General features: G+C 36.9%; 1 protein-coding gene across 2 annotated transcripts in view; it reads left to right on the forward strand.

Annotated features, from left to right (window-relative positions):
• Positions 1-24,656, forward strand: part of LOC127856876 (uncharacterized) — an 82,686-nt gene that overhangs the window by 50,779 nt on the left and 7,251 nt on the right. For both annotated transcript variants that reach the window (XM_052393055.1, XM_052393064.1), the window contains exons 30-48: positions 300-413; positions 1,908-2,023; positions 4,480-4,652; positions 5,048-5,255; positions 6,013-6,168; positions 7,733-7,888; positions 8,252-8,455; positions 9,197-9,359; positions 9,945-10,123; positions 11,303-11,523; positions 11,983-12,107; positions 12,982-13,106; positions 13,943-14,135; positions 14,797-14,939; positions 15,512-15,719; positions 16,309-16,385; positions 20,721-20,906; positions 21,392-21,535; positions 22,725-22,871. In XM_052393055.1, the coding sequence (XP_052249015.1) occupies positions 300-413; positions 1,908-2,023; positions 4,480-4,652; positions 5,048-5,255; positions 6,013-6,168; positions 7,733-7,888; positions 8,252-8,455; positions 9,197-9,359; positions 9,945-10,123; positions 11,303-11,523; positions 11,983-12,107; positions 12,982-13,106; positions 13,943-14,135; positions 14,797-14,939; positions 15,512-15,719; positions 16,309-16,385; positions 20,721-20,906; positions 21,392-21,535; positions 22,725-22,871 (3,038 nt within the window). The remainder of the gene's footprint in view (positions 1-299; positions 414-1,907; positions 2,024-4,479; positions 4,653-5,047; positions 5,256-6,012; positions 6,169-7,732; positions 7,889-8,251; positions 8,456-9,196; positions 9,360-9,944; positions 10,124-11,302; positions 11,524-11,982; positions 12,108-12,981; positions 13,107-13,942; positions 14,136-14,796; positions 14,940-15,511; positions 15,720-16,308; positions 16,386-20,720; positions 20,907-21,391; positions 21,536-22,724; positions 22,872-24,656) is intronic.

Raw genomic sequence — 24,656 nt, forward strand, 5'->3', positions numbered from 1 at the left:
TCGTCCCTAAGGAGTGTTTTCTGACTGCACAGGCTAATCTTGGGTAATACTTTAAGCACATGCATTAAGCCCGGTTTTCATTCAAACCTAGTTATTTAACAGTCAACAGGACTGAGGAAAATACTTCAAATTAATTATTATTTTAATTGCAAATTTCTAAGTTTTCTTATTAAGAATAATAGTTTTGAAGGTTCCATGCAAAGACATGTTACTGGTCTTATTAAATAAAGCGAAATGTATACTCGAACACTGTCGGATTTGATTTCTTATCTGTTTTAAAAAAAGCTTGAATGTTGCAGCTGAGCTTCTGAAGGACCAGGAACATCTGCGTCAACTCATGGGTGACACAGAGCAAGAGCAGCGGAAAAGACTTCAGGAACGTCTACGGAAAAGAAAAGAACGCCTCGCACAAGGTAGTTGGAAGATATTGATTTATAGAAGTGGAGAGTTTGTGATTTGTGGGTGAAAATATATTCATAGTTGAAAAACAAGGATTAATTGTTGTTGGTGATTTTTATTTGGTTGAAAGTGAGTGATTTGTGGTAGAAAGGTGTGGATTTGCTGCAGTAGGTAATTTTAAGAGGTTGAATATTGTTTTTTTGTTTATGCGTATGGTTTGTATTAGTTGAAGACCAGAGATTTTTTGTAGTTGTTTATATGTAGTTGTTAAAAATTTGGTAATTTTAATATGTTGAAAGTTGGCGATTTGTATACAGTAGAAACCCGATGGCTCGAACTGGCTTGGCTCGAATTTCCGGTTGGCTTGAACTCTCATCAAAGCACTGATTTTGTATTGCTATATATTCATATACAATTTTGTTGAATTTGCAAGGCTTGAATTATCGGATGGCTCAAACTGTTTTCACAGTCCCGGTGACAATTTCCACACATTCTTTTGTTTGGATGGCTCAAGCTCGCTTTGGGTTGCATAAACTGTTTATCTATTAGGACCGCTTGATTTAATACACTCAATAATTTATTTAACACCAGTTGCAAACATGTCATCAACCTAATCGTTTATTGATTTTAGTAAAAGAAGACATTTTTGTTTCATTGTTATCAGAAATTTTCTCGCAGAGTGCGAAAACTCACAGCATGTTCAATCTCAACTGGACGTAATAGAAAGCTTCGTTTCTCGACTACAGCTAAGGAACGCAACACAGACTGACATAATATTATTCTTCCAAAAACTATAAATAAATCAATAAATGTAGTACTGTCTCATATGTAAATGATGTGTTTATAGTGCTGATTCATGTTTTGTTCCTTAGTGCTCTGTGTTACCAGAAAATGTTTTACGTTAAAACATGCTGATATAATTTACAAATTACTGTATGATATTTGTTTAATTGTATTTGTTACTGTTTTAAAACATTGGTAAATAAAAGTATTAAGTATATATTTGGTTCTTATTAATTCAAAAGCAGAAAGCAGTACGAAGTAGTACGGAGTTTAAGCAATATGTGTACTCTTCAACTGGATGTGAAAAGGTACTGCATACTTGTTCGTAAACAAAAGTTTTAAAAAATCGGATGGCTTGAATTCCGGATGGCTCAAACTTTTGTTGCCGGTCCCGACGAGTTCTAGCCATAGGATTTCGACTGTATATGGAACTTTGATGATTTTTAGATGTTTAAGAATGGTGATTTATTTTTTGTGTGATTTGTAGAAGTAATTGATTGATGTTAAATGTTGGTAATTTGTAGTAGTTGCAGATCATAAGAGCTGTATTTATTAACGCTAGATCAAGATCAAGATGGAAAATGAGAGTTGAGTACCACAAGTCATTTCAAGCCTTATGATTTCTTTTATATCATTAAATGTAAGATTCCTATAAGACAATTTAATTCCCCCTGCTTTGCTAGTAGTGTTTATGAGCTTTATTTGCAACTTGTTATATTTCACAGGAATGACGGTAGCAGAGGTGGATGCTTTGGAGAGAAAAGAGATGGCTGAAGAGGAAATGGAGGATAAATACAAGGAAAGGAACATCATGGAGGACCTTCAGAATAGATTTGAGCAGGTTGGTGTCTAGACTACATAGTTGAAATAATAAAAGTGATTCGTGCTCTGAGAAAACTGTGTTACATATATGTGTGTAAAGTGTAATCTCAGATTCCCCTGTGACGTCCACACATCTCATCAGGCAGGACACTTTCAGCCTAAACTGGATTTTGTTCATGATTTTCCTTCAATAAAAAAATACAATAAAAGTGGAAAATGTTGTCTCTCATTAGCCTGTGTGGACTGCAAAGGCTTATCTGGAACCACACTTTACGCTCGTGCCTTTAACCGCTTTTTCTCAGAGCATGATTTGAGTGATTCTGTTGTACATAGGGAAGCAAGAATTTTAATTAGTTGTGAATCATCAATAAGGGGTAATACAGGGAACCAAAGGGGTAATACAGGGAACCAAAGGGGTAATACAGGGAACCAAAGGGGTAATACAGGGAACCAAAGGGGTTATACAGGGAACCCTCTGGCCACCTTCTGGGAAGTCTGGGCTTAAAGAATGTGCATAAAGTGTCGTCCCAGATAAGCTTGTGCAGTCCACACAGTGTAATCAGGAATTACACTGATTAGCCTTTGCAGACTTCACAGGCTAATCTGGAACAAAACTTAACAACCATGAATTTAGCCAGGTTTTCCCAGAACAAGGGTCCAATTGATAAGGTTCTGGGACACACTTCTTTCGCATTAAATAAGTGATTAAATTGATACTGAAAATATTTCACCATAAACTGTAGATTTGAAAGACATGTTCATCTCATGTAATTCTGTTGTTAAGGTCGCCGTGGTGCAATGGATGTGGTGTCCGCCTAGTGACCGAGAGGTCACGGGTTCGATCCCCACCGTGGGAGCGTTCTTCAGATCTCCCCAAAGACACCAAGTACTGGTTCTAGGCCCAGGAAACGGACTCGAGAGCGTTTATATAAGCCTAAGGCTTTCGATGCAATCGAGCTAAAATAAATAGGTTTAAACTAATTCTGTTGTTGTTTTCCCTACATGGCTGACAAAGCATCGTGAGTAGTCATGTTTTTGACAAAGCATAAGTTGTAGATTTAGACAAGAAGAGGTGATAATCACAAATTATTATAAGGAATTGTCATTTTCATTAATGTAAATGGGCCATTCTCTGTGATAAAGGGGTTTAATGCATGTGCGTAAAGTGTCGTCCCAGATTAGCCTGTGCAGTCTGCACAAGTTTAATCAGGGACAACACTTTCCGCTTTTGTGATATTTTTCGATTTAAGAAAGTCTCTTTTTATAAAAAAATGCAGTTTAGGGGAAAAGTGTCGTCCCTGATGAGCCTGTGCAGACTGCACAGGCTAATCTGGGACAACACTTTCAGAGCTCCAGATAAGGTTTTGTGAAATTCTTAAATTACTACCAGATTTTCAAAAAGAATTCTTAACTCTGAAATTTTATTCTTAACGTTACTACTAAGTTTTGGAAAATAATTCTTATTTTTACTAAAAGACCTAAAAATAAATAATAATGGTTATTTTCATGCAAAAAAAATCAAAATAAACATACTAGCAACTTTATTTATGCGAGTTCAACAGTGTCTTTTCAGTATTATACAATGTTATTTTTCAAATACCTTCATATGCCCAAATTGTGCTTAGATTGTATGCCTTAAATGAATTTTTACATATTTCACAATTAAAACGGATCTCCCCTTCAATCTTTTCAACGATTAGCCACGGGACTTGTCCCTTCCACTCGTTCAATGTTTTTTTTTGTGTTTAAGTTTGGACCCGTTGTGTCGCGTTTTTGTTTAGCTTTTCCGACTGTGTCGGCAACTGAACAAACAACATCGTATAAGATCTTTTCTATAATGTCTTTCTTAACATTTAACTTCGGCTTACTTTGCGTACAATATGTTAAAAGCGTGTTTTTGGACGCTTTGCAGTTTTTTAGGACGTTCTCTGGGCGCCGCCATTTTTTTTTGACAGATAGACTGTATACGCCGCTTTTATTGGAAAAAATGCGCTTTGTTATACACCCGATAACCATTCTATATAAGCACCGCAAAGATCTTTAATACGCAAAAAGAACTTAATAAAAATCGATACGATCCGATGTAAAAATTATATTCGTAACTTGATTTTGAATTTCTTAATGGTACGACAAGATTTTAAAATAAATACGTAACGGACTTGAAAATAATTCGTAATTACGAAAATACGACCCTTATCTGGAGCTCTGACTTTACGCAAATGCATTAAGCCCCCTTTTCACAGAGCATGGCTCAAATGTTTTGTATTTTTCTTAAATAAGCTTACAGAATGATGTGTATTGCAATGATTATCACTCAAATGTAATGATCAAACTTAGTGTTATTTTTTTATCGAATGATACGGTTGCTGAACATTTCAGAATTGAAGAAGAACTAAAGATGGTTTTCTACAAAAATTTATGATGACTGATTTATTAAACTCAAAGTAATAAATATATAATTTGTGTTGTGCATAGGAAAAGGATGAAATTCTTCGACAACTGCAAGCCGCAGGTGACCAACACGAGAGAGAGAGGGAGCGGCAGGCATTGTTAGCGAGACTTCACCGAGACCAGAGACTGGCGGAAAAGGAGGGAAACTTTGACGCAGCCGCATTGATCCTGGGATTGGCACAGCAAATAGAGCAAGAGTACGTGTTGACCCCCTTGTTATATCTCCTTTCCCACAAAAAAACAAAGGAAGTTTGAAAGGGGTGTTGATTGGAGTCAACCTGTCAGTTAGTCAGTCAGTCTGAATAAAAAAAACTTGAACTCTTTTATGTTGTGTCTTATTTTCATGCCAGATTGACGCACATATATACTCCTAATTTTGGGTGAATCAATCCTAATTAAAAAATCAGACAACACACACATTTACTGAAAAGGAAGAACCTGGTACTCTGCCATGTCTCATTTGAAACACAAATGTCTATATAAATGTTCAGTGGGGGACCCAATATGCTTGTTCTGGCATCAGTGTGTTGCAACTAGACAACAGATCCTCTCTTAACTATACAGTTGTGTCAGTAACCATTTGTTTCTTCAGTCTAAGGCGTCAGCAAGATGAACAGCGAAAACATCAAGAGCGCCTTGCATTTGAACGCCTTGAGGCCGCTAGAAAACGAGGTCACAAGGTCAAGGTCACTGGAGAGGATGCGGTTCCAGTCAATGTTGAGGACCCACTGTCACTTCAAGACGCAATCTCTAAAAATCTGGATCACCAGCATGAACTGGAGAGACAGATGTTCATTCAGGTAAGAGTTTTTCTGAGCCATCAAAAAATCTGCATTATTTTGAGAAAACTTGGCTAAATGCATGTGCTTAAACGTCGTCCTTGTGTAGCCTGCACAGTCAACACTATACGCACATGAATTAAGCCCAGTTTTCCTGAAGCAAGGCTCAAATAGTGTGCAGAGTGGTTGAGTTGGTGGTGTGCAGGGCTGTCCATGGGGGGATCAAGAGTTCACTTTTCTGTCTATTAAGATACTTTTAATTCTCTCATGTTGATTTTTTTCTGTACCTCTGAGACCAGTACGCCATTTGAAAGCTACTGGCATAGGGTAATAGTTTGCTGGTAAAGTGGCAGTTGGTTTTGATGTCAATACAATTTAATACAAAACAACAAAAATTTAGCCAAAAAAACAGGCAAAAATAAATAAAAATAAAAATACTAAGGTTCAATCCCTGTTCCCGGATGCATGCTATATGGGTTGGTGGTCACCATACCAGACAGGTGTGGTTACTTCCCTGTACTCCGGCTTCCCCCCACAACATAACAGCACACCAAAATTGAAAATTGTTCAGTAACAACTAAATAGCTGGACATTGCATCTATTGTTAAAAATCCATCCCAACTTTTGAGTCTTGTAAGTTAATTAGGTATGAATGTTTGGACAAGCTCTGGGTCCACATATAATTCAGCTTAGGCGCCAAAAGACCTCATAAACTTAAAAACACACAAAATACCAACAATATATTTTTATGTGAAATTTGTCATCCATTTGTTTCCAGCTGCTGCAGGAAAGTCTTGCAAGTCCATCCCGTCGAGCAGCGGAGAAAATGTCGGACATCGAGAGAGATGACTGCATGTTCGAGATCAATGAGCGCTATAAGCACTGGAGCAACTCTGAAGATCATGATCTGAAAGAGCAGATAGATCTTTTACGAGTAAGAAACGACGCCACTTACTTCATTTCTGATAGATCTTTTACGAGTAAGAAACGACTCCACTTACTTCATTTCTGATAGATCTTCTATGTGTTAAGATCTTCATATGTAAGAAAGCACTGAAGTGAATTCTGTTCTGATAGATCTTGTATGTGTAAGAATGCACTGACGTTACTTCTGTTCTGATAGATCTTATATGTGTAAAAAAGCACTGAATTAACTTAAGTTCTGATAGATCTTGTATGTGTAAGAAAGCACTGACGTTACTTCTGTTCTGATAGATCTTATATGTGTAAGAAAGCACTGACATTACTTCTGTTCTGATAGATCTTGTATGTGTAAGAAAGCAGTGAATTAACTTAAGTTCTGATAGATCTTGTATGTGTAAGAAAGCACTGACATTACTTCTGTTCTGATAGATCTTGTATGTGTAAGAAAGCACTGACATTACATCTGTTCTGATAGATCTTATATGTGTAAGAAAGCACTGACGTTACTTTTGTTCTGATAGATCTTATATGTATAAGAAAGCACTGACATTACTTCTGTTCTGATAGATCTTGTATGTGTAAGAAAGCACTGAAATTACTTCTGTTCTGATAGATCTTGTATGTGTAAGAAAGCACTGACGTTACTTCTGTTCTGATAGATCTTATATGTGTAAGAAAGCAGTGACATTCCCCCTGTTCTGATAGATCTTATATGTGTAAGAAAGCACTGACGTTACTTCTGTTCTGATAGATCTTATATGTGTAAGAAAGCAGTGACATTACTTCTGTTCTGATAGATCTTATATGTGTAAGAAAGCAGTGACATTACTTCTGTTCTGATAGATCTTATATGTGTAAGAAAGCACTGACATTACTTTTGTTCTGATAGATCTTGTATGTGTAAGAAAGCACTGAGATTACTTCTGTTCTGATAGATCTTGTATGTGTAAGAAAGCATTGAAGTTAATTTTGTTGTGATTGATCTTGTATGTGTAAGAAAGCACTGAAGTTAAATCTTGTCTTGTTCATATAGTTTTAACAATTTACACATATGATCTGTATTCTGGAAAAAATGGGCTTCATGCATGTGCATAAAAAATTGTCCCTAATTGTCATGTGCAGTCCGTTAAGGCTTATCAGGGATTACAAGGGACCTCCTTTCAATACAATATTTTCATAAAAAAAAAAAAAATTGTTGTTCCTGCTTAGCCTGAGCGGAATGCACAAGCTCATCTGGGACGACACTTTACCAACATGCAATAAGCCCTGTTTTTCCAGGAAGTGGCTCATATTATCAATGATAATTACACTCTTTGTATTTCACTATCACAATATGAACCATGGGAGCATTTGCCAACATTAATTTTTATGAAGAAAAATGTGCTCTCTGTAACTCAGCCAACAATTGATATCTTGAGTTAGCTGTGACTTCAAATAAACTGTGATGGTTTAGTGTGCAAATTGCTGTGAGATTTAGTTTTAAAGAAACATGCAACTAAACCTGTTTTTGGAAAAATCCCCTTGGCAAATTCATCTAATGACATTATAAGTGTGACTGTTTCTGTTTTTTGTAGGATGCTATTGGTGTAATGCTGGAAATCCTGCGTGCCCAGTCTGCCCTTGAAGGTCGTGACATGAAAGAGGATGACCTTCAGGTGACCTTGCTTGCTGACCTTCAAGAGAAGCAGCTCCAGGAGTCACAGAATCTACTCAGCGGGTTGTCAAATAAGGTGTGTTTGCCTACTACAATACCATGAGCCTCCCCCTTTGATAACTGGGCTTAATGCAAGTTCGTAAAGTGCTGTCCCAGACGAGTCTGTGAAGTCATCACAGGCTAATCAGGGACAACACTTTTCTCCTAGACTGGATTTTTGCTATGTAAAAACATCACTTAAACTGTTAATAAAATAAAAATTTAAAATGTTTTCCCTGATTAGCCTGTGGGAACTGCACAGGCTAATCTGGGACAGTTTTTTACGCACATGTATTAAGCCTGGTTTTCAGTAAGACTTCAATTTATTTTGTTTTTCTACAATTACCTGCATTTTTGTTTCAAATTTTCCAATAATATAATTGCTTACATCTCTTTTTAGGACTTGAAAGACCTTCAGCATCTTCACAAACTGCTGTCAGCAAAGAAAGACACTGGTTGCTATGACAACATTGCCACAGTATTGCTAGGTGACAGGCTAAAGAAGGAGGGTGAAGATTCATTAGAGGAGACAACTGAAGAGGCAGAAGTGATCAGAGCACTGCAAGAAAAGTATGATGCAATGAAAGACAAACTGATGATGGAGGTACGATGATTTGATTTAATTAACTTTTGTAAAACTCAGTTTTCTGTTTCATTGGGATATTATATTTTAGGTCCCGTCAACCCACGAAATCAACGAACATGTCCTACGAATAATAAAGGTTTAACTGTAACTTAAGTTTGGGTTTCAGGCAGAAGTAGAATTTGCATTTGTGTCCACTTAGGTCAAGGTCATTTTTACCTAAAATAGAAAATTGGTTTCCCCTCAATGCCTTGCATTTTGTTGGAGGTATTGTGTTGTTATTTTAGGCAAAGGTAGCTTTGATGCAGACCTTGCTTTTGGAGATAAATAAATGCAACTAAATTAATTGGTAAAAAGTGGAAAGAATAATTTTCCTGGCATGGTCACATTTTTTTGTTTTAATTTATAAAATTTCAGCTTTAAGTAAACATACACTATATATAACCAAACCATAATTTCAAATATGTCTTTGTGGTCGATATATCAGTTTACTTACAGAAAATGAACATTATACTATTAATGTGGAAGAATGGTTGAGCACGATGTCTTGTTTTGTGAGCAGCCATTTTGCCAGAAGTAATATGAAAAAATTGTCTTTCAATTGTATTAACAAAGATTAATTTTGGCGTTAAAAAATGTTTATGAGCATATATCTTCTTTAGTGACAGAATTGTGAGTGTTGTTTAAGTGAAGGTTAGCCATTGTTGTTCTGTTCTTTGTTTATAGATGAGTGTGCTAGTGTGATTGTATGATTTTTTTCAGGCTCTCATGAAAGAACTTGGGGAACAAGAGTGGGATAGACTCAATGAAACACAGCGGCAGAAAAAACTCATTGAGCTAAAACTTAAGGAGAGGAAACTGCGCCGGGAAGGAAAGTTGGGTGAAATTGCTCTGCTTATTGGCAGCCATCTTGAAAATGAAAAATGTGAGCAAATTTGAATTTGTTTGGCATTCTGGTGCAATTTTACTTGAAAATATTAATTTAAGCATTGTTATTTTTGGTCTTTTTGTATTGAAAAAAATCCTCACACTAAAACATGTTCTAAATCAGTATTCATATACTTGACTATTGAACAACTGATTAATTAGGAATTAAATTTTGAAAATGATTGCAAAAGTAGTGTCTGGCTTTCTTAGTTGGTAGAGTTCCGGACTGTTAATCCAGGGCTTGTTAGTTTAAATCCCAAGCACAAGTGTGGCGCCTGGGCATGAAATTATTTTGAAGGCCAAAAATAATTTTCTTATACACTTCTTAGTTTGAATAGGTTAACTTACATGTGTAATACGACTAAAGCGCTGTTAACATTGTAAATGGCTGATACGCAGGCTAATCTGGGACGACACTTTATGCACATGAATTATATTCTGTTTTCACAGAGCGCGGATTTGCTATTTTCTCATGCACCACTAAGTTTGAGTATATTATCTTTTAAAACTGAAACTTTTTTAACAAAAGGGAATAATCAAACAAAGAAAATAAATATTAACCAATAACTATTTTGTCCTTCAGTGCTAGATGAGCTGATGGTGGAGAATGCCCGTCAGCAGAGGGAGCGGCACGATAGGCGCCTGGCGCGGCGACGTCAGCTGGTTGCCGAGCGACAGGCCCAGGGTCTCGACACTGACGAGGACACGATTAACGACATCATGGAGCAGGAGGAGGAGGAAGAAAAGAAGACAAGACGAAGGGTAGGGGGATGTTTTTTTTTTGTTTTGGCATCAATTTTATGATACCACTATTGCTACAACAGTTCATCACACCATTTTTCAGTGTGATTATCCTTTTGGGCTTATTTCTGAATACTTGTTTTTTTTGTTTCCAAAAATTTGATACAAAAATTGTCAATATTGAGAAAATGCACTATGTTTAAGTTTTTTTTGTCATACAAAAATTGTGGTTGCTATGGTTAAAGAAATATGTGAACAAAAAAATCTGGATTCTGCCATTAATAAAAAAGAACTTAAGCAAGGTTGGTGACATTTGATGAAGGGTAGTAAGGGGAAAAATGCATGTCAATTCAGTTTTCCATCTGGCGAAAATTGTGGTTTTACAGAATAAGGTGAAACCTAAAATCTGGATCCAGATGACACACAAATAAATTTACCCTGTAGAAATCTGCTGATTTGTGTTGGAAAAAGCTCTTGTTTTAGTATCTAGAAGTCTTAAAATAAAGCATTTCTCAACCAAAGTATCATAAAGTTATTTGTTTTCATTGAGCAAGTATAAGATAATACTTATAATCCCATCATAGATGACATTTGATCGGTTTGATTAACGAAATTTATAGGGCATCAGAATGTAGTTCAATAGGCTACATGCATTTCCTCTCAATATTTCAAAGAGATTTTATTCCTTCTTCACAATTTTTTTTTTTTAAATGTTGTGATAGCATAGCCAAGTTTGATAGTCAGGCTGATCATTTTGAGATTTTGGATCCTTTTTGAAATGTTTTTTTTTTTTTACAATTTCCACCAAACTTTGTGAAAATGTTTTTCATTAAAAAGTAGCCTAAAAACCATTACACATAGGCATCTTCATATTCTTATTTTTATTTCCCCCAGTCTATACTGGGGGACATATTGTTTTTGCCCTGTATGTTTTGTTGGTTTGTTTGTTGGTTTGTTTTCACGTAAAACTTTAACATTGGCCATAACTTGTGAAATATTGAAGAAAGCAACTTGATATTTTGCATGCATGTGTATCTCATGGAGCTGCACATTTTGAGTGGTGAAAGGTCAAGGTCATCCTTCAAGGTTAAAGGTCAAATATATGAGGGGGGGGGGGGGGACATAGTGTTTCACAAACACGTCTTGTTCTTTATGAAATACCAAAAGCCATAAAAGTCAGTACCGATATTTCTTTTCCAGAACATTCTAGACGATCTTCAGAAGAATTTTGACGAGGAGAAGCGCCACCTTCTGTTGATGTTGTCTAATCAGAAGAGCAAGGTGGATCAAGAGAGAATGCGTCAGATTGAGCTTGCAAAACTGAAGCGCGATGAACTGCGGTTGAAACGCGGTGACAAGTTAAATGATGTCATCATGATCATTCAGAACTTAAAGGAGTCGGACAAAAAACGGGAGCAAGTGTAAGTTGTGTGTAGTGCTAGATTTGTTTACATCCATTAAATATTTTGCAGAATTGTTTGCAATCTAAATCAATAATCCAGTCACTAAATGTATGAGTTTTTATATACTTGATATAAATAGTTGAACACATAGTATTTTTAACCTTATTTGATAATCTTCCATATCACTCCAAGAAAACAGTTATTGCCCTTGTTTTAAGTACAAATAAGCCTTGTTTTGGGAAAAGAGGGATAAATGAATCTGCATCAAAGTTTTTTTTCCAGAATAGCATATGAAGTCCGCAGGGACGACACTGTCTGCCTAAGCTGGATATTAATTTTGATGAGACCTCTCTTAATTACAAAATTAACAAGCCGAAAGAGTTGTCCCTGTAATCTGAGACTACACTTTACATACATGCTTTAAGCCGAGATTTCCCAGAATGCAAGTCATCTAATAAGCTGTTGTTGCTTTTACAGGATTACAGCAGAGCGTGACAGACAGCGGGCCCTGGCCAAAGAGCGACTGGAGGAAAGGAAACGCAGAAAGGGACAGAAAACCCAGAAGGATACATTGATGGGAGAGAGTCTGGACGAAGCTGAGGGTAGGCTTTTCTTAAACAAACTTTTTTTATCAATAGACAAAAGGCAGAGTTTAGTACAAAACTGCAGAAAATTTATAAAACTGAATTTTTTCATATTATAAAACTTTAATATTTAAAACTGATGACCCATTTTAAGCTCGGCTGTTCTCGGCTGCTAAAACCTTAACATTAGCTCTAAAATCAACGTGCTTCCACCTGCAACTTTGACACTTTATATGTAGATGCACCTTGATGAGTTCTACACGCCACACCCATTTTTGGGTCACTAGGTTAAAGGTCAAGGTCACTGTTACCTCTAAAAAAAATAAAAAAATTCTAACAAGCTTTTATTTATTCAAAACTGCACTCGCAGCCGAGCGTTGGCACCCGTTATGTGGTGCTCTTGTTATAACTTGCTATGTATAACAAATGTTCAGAAGTTATTGATGATCTCCATTGGGACCCATGGATGTGATGTACATGATGCAGGCTCCACTGGACACAGCTAGATGGAAAAACTCTCTAGTCTGAATTCTATCTGAGTTGTTACAGGCAGGGCTGTCTAGGAGGCGCTACTGATCACCTTGGAGATGAGACATGAGGATGAGATAGACATAATGCTGGCCTTAGGGGGGGGGGGGGGGGGGGGGGGGGGGGCTGCTGGAGTCTGCATACTGGTCTTTTTTGAGTTATGCCCCTTGTTGGAGTCTGCATTCTTATCTTATCTGAGTTATGGCCCTTCTTACAGGCAAGACTGTCCAGGAGCTGCTGTTGATCACCATGGAGACGAGAAATGAAGATGAGTTGGACATGATGCAGGCCCTACTGGATACAGTCAGTGGAGACTACTCTAGTCAGCATTTTTATCTTACCTGAGTTATGCCCTTTGTTACAGACAGGACTGTCCAGGAGGCGCTATTGATCACCCTGGAGACAAGACATGAAGATGAGATGGACATAATGCTGGCCCTACTGGACACAGCAAGGGGGGACAAATCTCTGGCCAATGTACCGGAGGCGGTGTGTTTCATTTATGATAAAAATTTGGACTTTAATGCTTTATGTGCAAAATTTGATCCAAGAGAGTGCTTTGATGTCAATGGGCTTAGAATGATATTTAAGCTGGATGTTTTCTTAAAAATTGTATTTTTTCAATGAGCATAGGACAAGAGGCTGCTGTAGCAGTTCAATTTATGTAGTTCATGTTAGAAATAATACTTGTAGGTCATTGTTTGATATCAAATATTGATTGTCTGAAGTTAAGATATGTTTCATCATGAATGGGAAGCTTGAGTGAGTGGTACCAAGAATCTAAACCAACCCAATTCCTGAAGTAAGATGCATAGAGGTCTAATAATGAGTGCAAAGCACTAGTGAGTTTATATCATGCATATAAACTTCCAGCAGTGGGTTATTCTACGACAAACTATGAACTAAAGGTATTATTTTGATTCTAACACCACTTTATACTGACTATTTATCCTAATATGTTTCTTGTATTCTTACAAAACTCTGTCCAAAATTGTCAGCTTCTGGTCTTCCATCGGTAAATTGTATTCATTTTCTTAAATTGTGTACAGTCCCATAATAAAATAACACAAGATGAACATTAAAAAAAGCAAAGGAAAGGTTACATACATTTTTACAGAAATACAATTTGTTGTGAGCTATAACAAAAAGAACTGTAACAACCATTGTAAAGTGAACTGTATGAGATTTTATAAATGCATATTACAAAAACACAGTTGACATGATAGCTCCTGAATAGACTGTGCAACTTCTGCACTGGAGCTACTCTGGCTGCATGTATCATAAGACCCCTTTCTGCATGATGCACTCATTAAATCCCTATGCAGGATGTGAAGCTTGAGTTGGCCAAGCTGGAGCAGGAACACCAGAAGTGGAGGAAGCATTCCGCACAGCAACTAGCAGAGCTGGACGAGAGAAACATGACCGCCCAGCAAAGTGAGCAACACATGGCTGACGTGGCTAGCAACAAGTCAGACCAGCTCAAGATTCTCTCTGATGCCACTGGACACAGGCTAGAAGGTATATTTGAACACTGGAGAACTTGTCTGAAAATTAAAAAGTATATGAGCCTTGCCCTAGGAAAATGTGCTTTAATGAATGTGCGTAAAGTGGTGTCCCAAATGAACAGGCTTATCAGAGACAACACTTTCTGCTTAGACTTGATTTTTCCTCGGAAAAGACTTCCTTTCAACAAAAATACAACAAAAGTGGAACGTGTTGTCCCTGATTAGTGTTGGCAGATTACACAGGCTGATATGGGACAACACTTTAACCACATGAATGAAACCCTGTTTTACCAGGGTAGGGCTCAAATATTAAATTGCAAGCTTGTATGCATTGATAACAAGTGGTTGTGTTTCCTGAAAAAAAAGACTTGTTAAACATGTTAAGATGTTTCGTACATTTGTCTTTGGCATCAATATTTAAGAAAGCAAGTTTAAAAAGTCTTCCAATAGTTTTGGGGGACAGAAAACCTCTTCATCTTCACTAAAAATTATAAATTATAAATACTGTAACGTGACTTTGAATGAAAAAAATACGGAAATATTTTACCAAAGTTTACATTATATAATACTTCAAACACGTTTGCCCATATACAAGTCATCTGAATGAACTGAAACATTGACTACACCTCTTCTACCAAATTCGTAGTGGCAGTCATGACTTTGTATGTCTCCAGTCGAAAGACGGCTGCTGCAAGGTAGCCAGACTGACCTTGACCCCAGTGCACTGGAACAGGAAGTGGAAGTCACCATAGTAACAGACCTGCAAGAAAAGCAGACGGCAGAGAACCGTGCTGTGCAGAAGCTTCTAGAAGACCAGGTAAAGATATGAATGGTGCTGTATGATTATATGTTTGCTTGTTTACATAAAAAACACTATAATAAAATAAAGTTTATTTATGGAAGCTTAGAAAGTATAAACAATTATGAAAACAAAGAAAATCGTAACTAACAGTGAATGGAGGTGTGACAATATTGTAAACTTTGTTGTGAGATCTTACTGTGCTTATGTTTTTATGCACTCTGAATTCCCTTTGCACATATTTTTCTTCAGCCAAATTTGGCATGTCACTTAAAATCCTTCTTTCTTTGTGATTTTTTTTAAATATATCATGTTTGATGTATATATTGTTTTCATAAGGAGCCATGGGCTCATTGTGGCAAGGCCTGACTGTGCAACTCTTGCAGTCATGCACCCAGATGGTTTCACTATTTGAGCCATAGTTCTGGGAAACTTAAAGTTTTGTCCTAGATAAGCCTCTGCAGTCTGCACAGGCTAATCAGGGATGACACTTTCAACCTTAACCTGATTTTTGTAAATACGAAATTACATAAACGCTGATGCATTAAGCCCAGTTTCCAAGAGCAAAGCTTGTATTCTCTTGCCTTTAGGATGATGCAGTTCTACAAGAGGTCAAACATAGTCTGCACATCTTGAGTCGCGAGGGCTGGTATGATAATCTGGCACACACCATCTTCAATCTCACCCACCCAGACTCGAGTCTGGAAGAGGAGGACGGGTTGGAGGAAAAGTTTGAGGAGAAACTTGCTGAGCTCGAGAAAGAAATGGAGGCTGAGACCGAAAATGCTATTAAGTCAGGTAGGGAGTGTGTTAGTATTCGTTCTTTTTTTCCGAAGCTTTTAAGACTTACTTTGTTGTGGAGTACTAATCTTTGTAAGGAAGTCCCATGTAACAGGGACTGTTCGTGAAAATTACCTCCCCCCTCACACACACAAACATTACGTATTGTACGAAAAGTTCACATTACGTTTTCAATCAGAAATCCAATATTTTCTGCGAACAAAAGGATTAACGTGTGTCATTAATATTGACTTTTGTTTACCTTTTATTCGCAAATTTCATATAAAAAGACCTGAATACAAAATAACAAGAAACTTAAGGAATCTATGGATTTTTTTTCTCTAAGTGGTTGCCATGGAGCTTTATGAATAAAGGCTCTGATTTTAAAGCCAAACAGTTTGTTTAGCATCTTTCATTTTAGCCCTTATATAAATTAATTCTGGCCATAAGTTATTGAAATGGCGTTTGAGTGAAGTCAATATTTCAAATATCCAAGACAGTTAAATTTATTATAGTTGCCTTGGAGTAGTGCTTGATTTAAAAATTTTGACAAAAATTGCCGGAATTGTAGGAATGATACAGATTATTGTGTAAATTCTGTTGACAGCCAAAGCTCTTGGTGAGGACGTAGATGTGGACGCCATTCGTCGACAAATCATGGAGGAGTATGAGAAAATGAAGAAGGTAAGTGGACACTTTGATCCTTGCTTTGAGAGGCTTGATGCAGGTGTATAAAGTGTTGTCCTTGATTAGCCTGTGCAGTTCACAGAGGCTAATCTGGGACGACACCTTCGGCTTTTATGTTACTTTTTGTTGAAAGGTTACGTGTCTTCTTTGAAAAATTCCAGCCTGGGCACAAAGTGTCGTCCCTGATTAGCCTGTGCAACAATTTACACATAGCCCTGATTAGCCTGTGCAACAATTTACACATAGCCCTGATTAGCCTGTGCAACAATTTACACATAGCCCTGATTAGCCTGTGCGACAATTTACACATAGCCCTGATTAGCCTGTGCGACAATTTACACATAGCCCTGATTAGCCTGTGCAACAATTTACACATAGCCCTGATTAGCCTGTGCAACAATTTACACATAGCCCTGATTAGCCTGTGCGACAATTTACACATAGCCCTGATTAGCCTGTGCGACAATTTACACACAGGAATTAGCCCACTTTTCTCAGAGGGGGGCTCATTTACAATGTGTATTGCTGTTAGACTTAAAACAAACAAGGCCTTTGTTCTGATTTAAGGGCAAGAGTCATACAGCCCTTACAAGGACGAACTTTTGCTGCATTTTTTTTTAAATATAGGGGTAAAAATCTTCTTTTTGTCAAGTGGGAGACTTAAAATGGTTTCAATGATTGAGGGCCTAGAGAGAAAGTTCCCTTTGGTCACAGCAGATAGGCTCAAGCTTGTGCTGTTTAAAAAGTAAAAAATCCAGTGCCTACACACATTTCTGGAATGATTTGAAACTGAAATATACTTTTGATTGCCAGTTAAAAGAATTTTTTTTTTATGAAAGCCATATAACCAACAGGCTGTCAAGCGGTCATACTTTTTCCTACTATTTCCTACTTTTTCATCAGGATCCTACTTTTTCCTATTTTTTTACCAAATCTTCCTACTATTCCTACTTTTTCATTTTCAATTGAGAATATTTTTTTTAAAGAGTTTATTTAGTAAACTTGCAGTATAAATGAATCTATGGCATGACTGTATCCCTGTTAATTTGCATTCATCTAGATGAGACCTGACAATTAACCCTCAAACAAACCCATGCTGACTGTCTGCTAGCACCTCTTCAGGAAGCATAAATATTTATTTCTTATGTAACTTTTCAAATTATTGACAAGTTTTTTTTTAAGTAACAATAGTGCCTTGTTTACTTCCTTAGCATTTGTTCACTGCAGACTTCACTACCTTACACAGTTCCCAGTGATGCAAGAGCTGAGGGAACCCATTGTTTATTCCAGTTTTATTTTGTTTCCATTGACAACAATTTGACCAAACCTTATGCATGTTTACATGATATTGCTGTTTGGAATGTAGAGATATAGAGATACCATGTATTGTATGAGTGGTTATGTAATATGGAATTTATTACACAAGTTATTGGAAAAAGATAAAACTGATGCTTTGCCGAGTTTTCATCATTTACAAATATAATGTAATAAATTCTGTATTACATGACAACGGATATGATGTTCTATTGATATCATAGGTACATCATGTTTAGTAATTAAAGATAAATGCACAGAGCCTAAATGCCCTGATACATTTTTATGCTCCCAGTAGGGTGGCATATAGCAGTTGTACTGTTAGTCCCTTTGTCTGTCTGTCTGTCTGTCTGTGTGTCCGTCCGAGAACTTAAATATGGGCCATAACTTTTGCAATATTAAAGATAGCAACTTGATATTTGGCATGCATGTGTATCTCATGAAGTTGCACATTTTGAGTGGTGAAAGGTGAAGGTCTTCCTTCAAGGTCAAAAGTAAAAAAATACAATCCAAGGAAAGTAATAAGCTTTAAAAGGGAGATAATTTCTAAACCTGCCAAATGATGAATTTGAAATTTTATTTCAAAGCGGCGCAATAGTGGGCATTGTGTTTCTGACAAACACAATTCTTGTCTAATGATGCCATAGCTAGTGAGGTAACTTCAAGGTGTTAAAGCGTAGTATTAAAATTATTTAACAGCATTATTTCACTCCCGCGAAGTCATCAATAATGTAAAAACCATTATTTGAAACTGGAAGAAACAATGTAGTGCAACTGTTTCATTGCCCAATCAATGATGTCATAAAAGATGTCAGGTGATAAGGTCCTATCTCCAGTTGCAAAATCTGCTCTGCAATGACCAGTCATTTTGAATGTAACTTAAGTTATTATAACTGCACCCTATTGTCAATTTAAAGGTTTCACAATGTAGCTGTAGCAGAGCATTGACACTGCTTTATATACTAGTATTAATCTTGTACAACAAGTTGGTGTATCACTAAATAAATTTGGTCTTCTGCTTAAGGATATAACATGCACAATATAATTACCATTTTTATATCGATACACAGAAGATCTCTAACCACTTATTTGATGATACACCAAAATGAACAGCATCTAATTATACTTCTTTATCACGGTAGCTTTGCTTGAAACTTAATTATCATAGATACACTATAAGTGCTAAAATGCCTAGTGGGAAAACAAAGTTTAACCCTTCATGGATGGAAAAGTTGGACAACAGTGGAAAAACACTTGAATCATGGTGCAAGAGAGATACTGGCAATGAGTTTGCAAGATATTATACTGTCTGAATGAAGTCCATCTTGTTGTAATTCTGGTGCTAATCAACTGATAAGTCATGCAGATGGATAAAAACACAAGGAAAACATGAAATACATGCATGATAATTCACAAAAGCGTGGAAGTGCCCCAAAGCCAAGCAGCTCTCAGGGTGGTGGGGATAAATCTATCTGTATGCAAGTACAACCATCACACAAGGAACAGATACAAAAGGCTGAAATCTTCTGGGCCCTTAAGGTAGCTTCAAGTGGGTATCCATACAGAACATGTGATGGCACTCCTGCTCTGTTTCAAGCTATGTTTCCTAGACCTGTGTCTAAAAAATTAGTATTATGTATTCCTACTTTTGAGGGAAAAGTTCCTACTTTTTCCTAATTGTTTCCTACTTTTCTTGCAAAAGTAGTTCCTATTTTTTCCTACTTTTTGAAAAAAGGTCACTTGACAGCCTGAACCAAATAAAACAATTTTTTTTTTATGAAAGCCATATAACCAAATAAGCTCACTGTGAGTTTTTGTTATCACATTTTGTCCTTTGTTTGTCATGCCTTATGCATCGTCTGATGTCCACATTTGCCTTTTTAACACTCTAGATGCGTCATTGTCCCAATGATAAAATAGTCATAGTTTGAAACTGGGTAAGGTAGCGGAAAAAACTAGGTCAGTAGGCAAAATTAAAGAAAAAGCTTTCTTATTCTCTAGAAGTCACTTTATTTTTATTTACTTTATGAGCTGAGTAAGTAAATGGTTCCATTTTATTGCAAAACATGACTGCCATTAAGCATGGTAGTTTTTAACCAGGTTTTCCGAAGGAAAAAACTGGTTATTAGATTGGCGAATGCGGGCGGGCTGGCTGGCTGGCTGGCTGGCTGGCGGGCGGGCGGAACAAGCTTGTCCGGGCCATAACTATGTCGTTCATTGTCAGATTTTAAAATCATTTGGCACATTTGTTCACCATCATTGGACGGTGTGTCGCGCGAAATAATTACGTCGATATCTCCAAGGTCAAGGTCACACTTTGAGTTCAAAGGTCAAAAATGGCCATAAATGAGCTTGTCCTGGCCATAACTATGTCATTCATTGTGAGATTTTAAAATCATTTGGCACATTTGTTCACCATCATGGGACGGTGTGTCGCACGAAAGAATCACATCAATATTTCCAATGTCAAGGTTGCCACGACTAAAAATAGATTTTTTTTAAAAACAAACTTACAAAGGGGGTTTATTTTGTTTGTTCATTTCAAAAGTTCAGTTTGATTTTTCTCCCTTTATCAGATTTTTTTTTCACAATGAAAACCTGGTTTTGTGACAATTTTGTCCCTTGTAATTATATTATTATATTGTAACCATTTTACCACTCTAGAAGTCACATTTTTGACCAGCTTATCATACAACTGGCTTAGAACACTCACCATTTGTGTGCTTAAAAGATAATGAAGTTTGAAAATGATTGCGGTTTGTTCAAAAACATGGCTGCTAGCTGTTATGGCAGTATTCCTTCAAAGTTTATGGTGAACACTACCAGCTCAGAACAGTTCAATTCCATGCGGTTTCACTTTATGGCTTTGTGGTTGTCATTAATTCTTTTTGGACAGAATTCCAATCATCTGTGTATAAATTGTATATAATTAGGATTATTGTACCATTACAATAACAAATTAAACAAAATATCTCTATAACATCATAATATTTCTAAAACGTCACAATCGTTTCCCAGAAAATGCTATCAGAGAAGGAGAGCCAGAAGGGGACCATGCGGCGCAAGTTGGAGGCTCGGCGACTCATCAAGGAGCAGCGGGACTGGGAGGGGTACGCGGCGCGCACCCTGCTGCGCCAGGCCAAGGAGAACGCCCGCACCATCGAGGGTAATGTGGCGACTGAGAAAGGCAGGCAATCCAATGCGGTAATTATTAGGTTTTATACCTTTGATGCTTATATTTGTGTAAATATATTTGAGTCTCGGTCTGGGAAAATGTGGTTTAATGCATGTGCATAAAGTTTACACAGGATAATCAGGGATAACATTTTCCAACTAAACTGGATTTTTGCTGAGAACAGACTTCTTTAAAAACAAAATATTACAAAAGCAAAAGCAGGCTTATCTGGGACAACAAGTTCTGCACATGAATTAAGCTAAGTAGTCCCAGAACAAGGCTCATTTGTTTAGATCAACTTACTTTGCCTTGATTGCATTCAGAACCTCAGGCTTTTAAACACTCTTGAGTCCCTTTGCGGGGTAGGAGCAGTACTTTGTGTTTGTGTGGTAGATCTAAGGATTGCTCCCACATTGGAGATCATCCTGTTGCTTGAGGAACCTACATTGAATTGAAATACAAATTGCTTCAAAAGTAACGAAAACTAATTGTGACATGTATCATAATTAAACAGTTGCAGCAAAAGTTGGCAGAACGCCGCGAGGCCAGACGTGAAGCACGGTCTGTGCGAGATGCAATGGCCAGGGACAGTGCGCTGGACACGCACGATAACAAACGCAACGCTCCCAGCAGCAGAGGCAGCAATGAGACCCCACTGGTATGTGAGACACATCATGTGAAAGTGTATCTTATGTCATATGCAGTCGTGTAGTCTGGCTAGGAGCTACACTGCAGGCCTTGTCTTGGCCATTTTGGGAAAAATGAAATTTTGGGATTGGGAATCAATTCTTGCAAAAAGTCAACCAATTTGTGAAAATTAATGTAATATAACTCTTTATAATAATTCACATTATAAAAATAAAATCATATTAATTATAGCTGTATACTTTGTTAGAAGTGATTTAAATAAAATTGAGATATAGTAATCATGAGACTATAATTTGAAAAAAAAAGAAAATAACTTGTTTTTCAATGGCTTTTGTGTTACCATTTTGTTTTGGGAATGGGTTCATTAAACAGAGCCGTAGATACGCCAGGAAAAAACGTACGCTGTCCGTTGTTAAGACACACATGGTGTCGTGGTCTCATTAACGGACATGATAGCTCCTGACTAGACCACACTAATGTGCAGCTTTTCTGGAGCTGTGCTGGCTTCATATCGCATATGACCCATTTTTGCATGAGATGGGTCATATATTGTCATTTGTTTTTTTGTTATTTTTTTTTATGTCTCAGGGAGTGTGAGGCATTAAGAATTTCTAATGTCCAAAGCTCGCATTTTCAATTCTTCTTTTCCTACTGGGTGGATAGTGTTCAAACTTTCACAGTGCCCATAATAGTTAGAAATGGCAAAGAAATGAATTCAGGCCCCAAAAATTGTTGTCGCTATTATGGCCCTTTGTGTGATTTCCTCTTTTAATATACATGTATAAAGTATATTATATGTTGTCCCGGAAAGACTGTGTTTTTAAGTTCTCTGTAACTTATCAGTTGATCTTCCTCAATCTTTCATAGTTGAATGACATTAATGTGTACATGATCATGAAGAAAGTAATGGTTAATTGACTACAGAATAAATACTAACAAAATGTTGTGATTCACTTCTTTGAATACTTTGTAGATCTCCCTCAAAAGAAGATATGTTTCAAGTCTTATGTAAACACTTATATGTCCCCCTGGTTGTTCAGCCAGAATTCAGCCTGCATCATGAGAAACTGGTACTTTACTCCCTATGTAAACCTTTATCCCCCTCCCACTCCGTTTTTCAGCCAATTTTTTGCTTGCGTCATTAGATGAAGTTGGTTGTCTCCATAAGTAATTCCTCATTTTCCCCCTGTTTTTCCTAGCCGACATTTAGCCTACGCCGTGAGAAGACAGTGGTTGACGTGGAGGTGACAGATGAGCAGAAGCAGGCGCTCCTGTCCCAGGTCGTCCAGCAACAGAGGAACCTGCAGAACAAGATCACAGAGCAGCAGCGCAGGCAGGAGGAAATGGTGAGTGCTTGAATTTCATTTGATGTTAAGTGACAAAATATGGAAAACAAGACTATTGTCAAGCTATATATGTCCCCTACTGGCTCCACCATTGTCAGAATTATTTTTTTTATTTGTTGATATAGCAACCATAATTTTTGACGTAGGAAGAAAATGAATTGATTTGCATAATGTCCATATTGCCATCTATTCATGTTTCAAGTTTTATGAAAATATATGAAGAACTTTTCAAGTTATCGCAGGATCCAGAAAAGTGTGCAGGATCCACCATTTTCAGCAGTATTTCTAGTCTATTTGTTGCCATAGAAACCATAATTCTTGACGTAGGAACAAAATGAAATGACGTGCATAATCTCCATATTTCCATCTGTCCATGTTTCAAGTTTCATGAAAAAATATGAAGAACTTTCAAAGTTATCGCAGGATCCAGAAAAGTGTGACAGACTGACGGACCGACGGACAGACGGTCACACAGAGCGAAAACCATAAGTCCCCTCCGGTGAAACCGGTAGGGGACAATTATAAAGAAAATATACTTTCTGATTTAGTTTACATTTTTAGCTTACCTCTTTAGAGTCCTTATTTTTAATAAAATTATGAATTAACAAGGTCAAAATGTTTATATATTGACAATTTCTAAGCCTAGTTCAAATCTTGGTAATGTCAGTCCAAATACTAAGTCATCAGGAAAAATCCTTGAAAAAAACATTTGTACCTCTTCAAGGGCCTCATTTATGACTCAATCTCAATGAAACTTTGTCAGAATGTTTATCTTGACACTGTCTAGGCCGAGTTAAAATAAGGATTGCATTTATAAAAAAACTAGGTTATAAGGTCAAATGTTATAAAAACTCTCTTCACCCTTTATAGACTACACTAAATACTCAATCTTGATCAAACTAGGTCAGAATGTTTATGTTTGCAATATCTTGGCCAAGTTTGAATTTTGGTTGGGTTCATTCAAAAACTAACTTACTTCGTTAAATGATAGGAAACTTTTGTAGCCCCCATTCAGGCCATATTCATGACTCGACCTTAATTAGATTGCCTATGTTGACAATATCAATGCCATGTTTGAATCTGGTTCAAGAGGGTCAAGTATTTCATCCCCATGTTAATTTTTAACAATCGGTGAACCCTTACTTAGAAGAGCACTTATAAGCCATCATGGAACTCTCCATTTGTTATAACATTGATGTAAAAACAGGAAAGAAAATGTCTAATTGCAATTGTAATTAATGATAAAATAAATATCAGTATAGAACATAACAGAAAATATCTTTCCTTATATCTCATGCATTTTTATGTAGTTAATATGTTGTTTAATAATAAAGCCATTGTTTACACCTAAAATATAAAATTACCATTAACCCTTACAGTGCTGGAACCGAATTTTGAAGGCCTTTGCAAACAGTTTGGATCCAGATGAGACGCCACAGAACGTGGCATCTCATCTGGATCCAAACTGTTTGTTATTCTGATAGTATTCTTTGAAAAAAATCGAAGAAAATGCTATTTTGGGAAATTCAGCAGACAACATTTTAGCAGACGACAAATTACCCAGCATGCAAAGGGTTAAGCCCCGTTCTGAGAAAACAGGACGTAACAAATGTGCATAAAGTTTCATCCCAGATTAGCCTATGCAGTTTACACAGGCTAATGATGGACAATACTTTTAAACTAGACTGTATTAATGTTTGGATTAGACTTCCTTTTAACAGCAAAATTCCATAAAAGTGGAAAGTGTGGTCGCTGATGAGCCTGTGCAGACTACACAGGCTTATC

Source organism: Dreissena polymorpha, chromosome 1 (genome assembly GCF_020536995.1).
Source record: "Dreissena polymorpha isolate Duluth1 chromosome 1, UMN_Dpol_1.0, whole genome shotgun sequence".
Lineage (NCBI taxonomy): Eukaryota > Metazoa > Mollusca > Bivalvia > Myida > Dreissenidae > Dreissena > Dreissena polymorpha.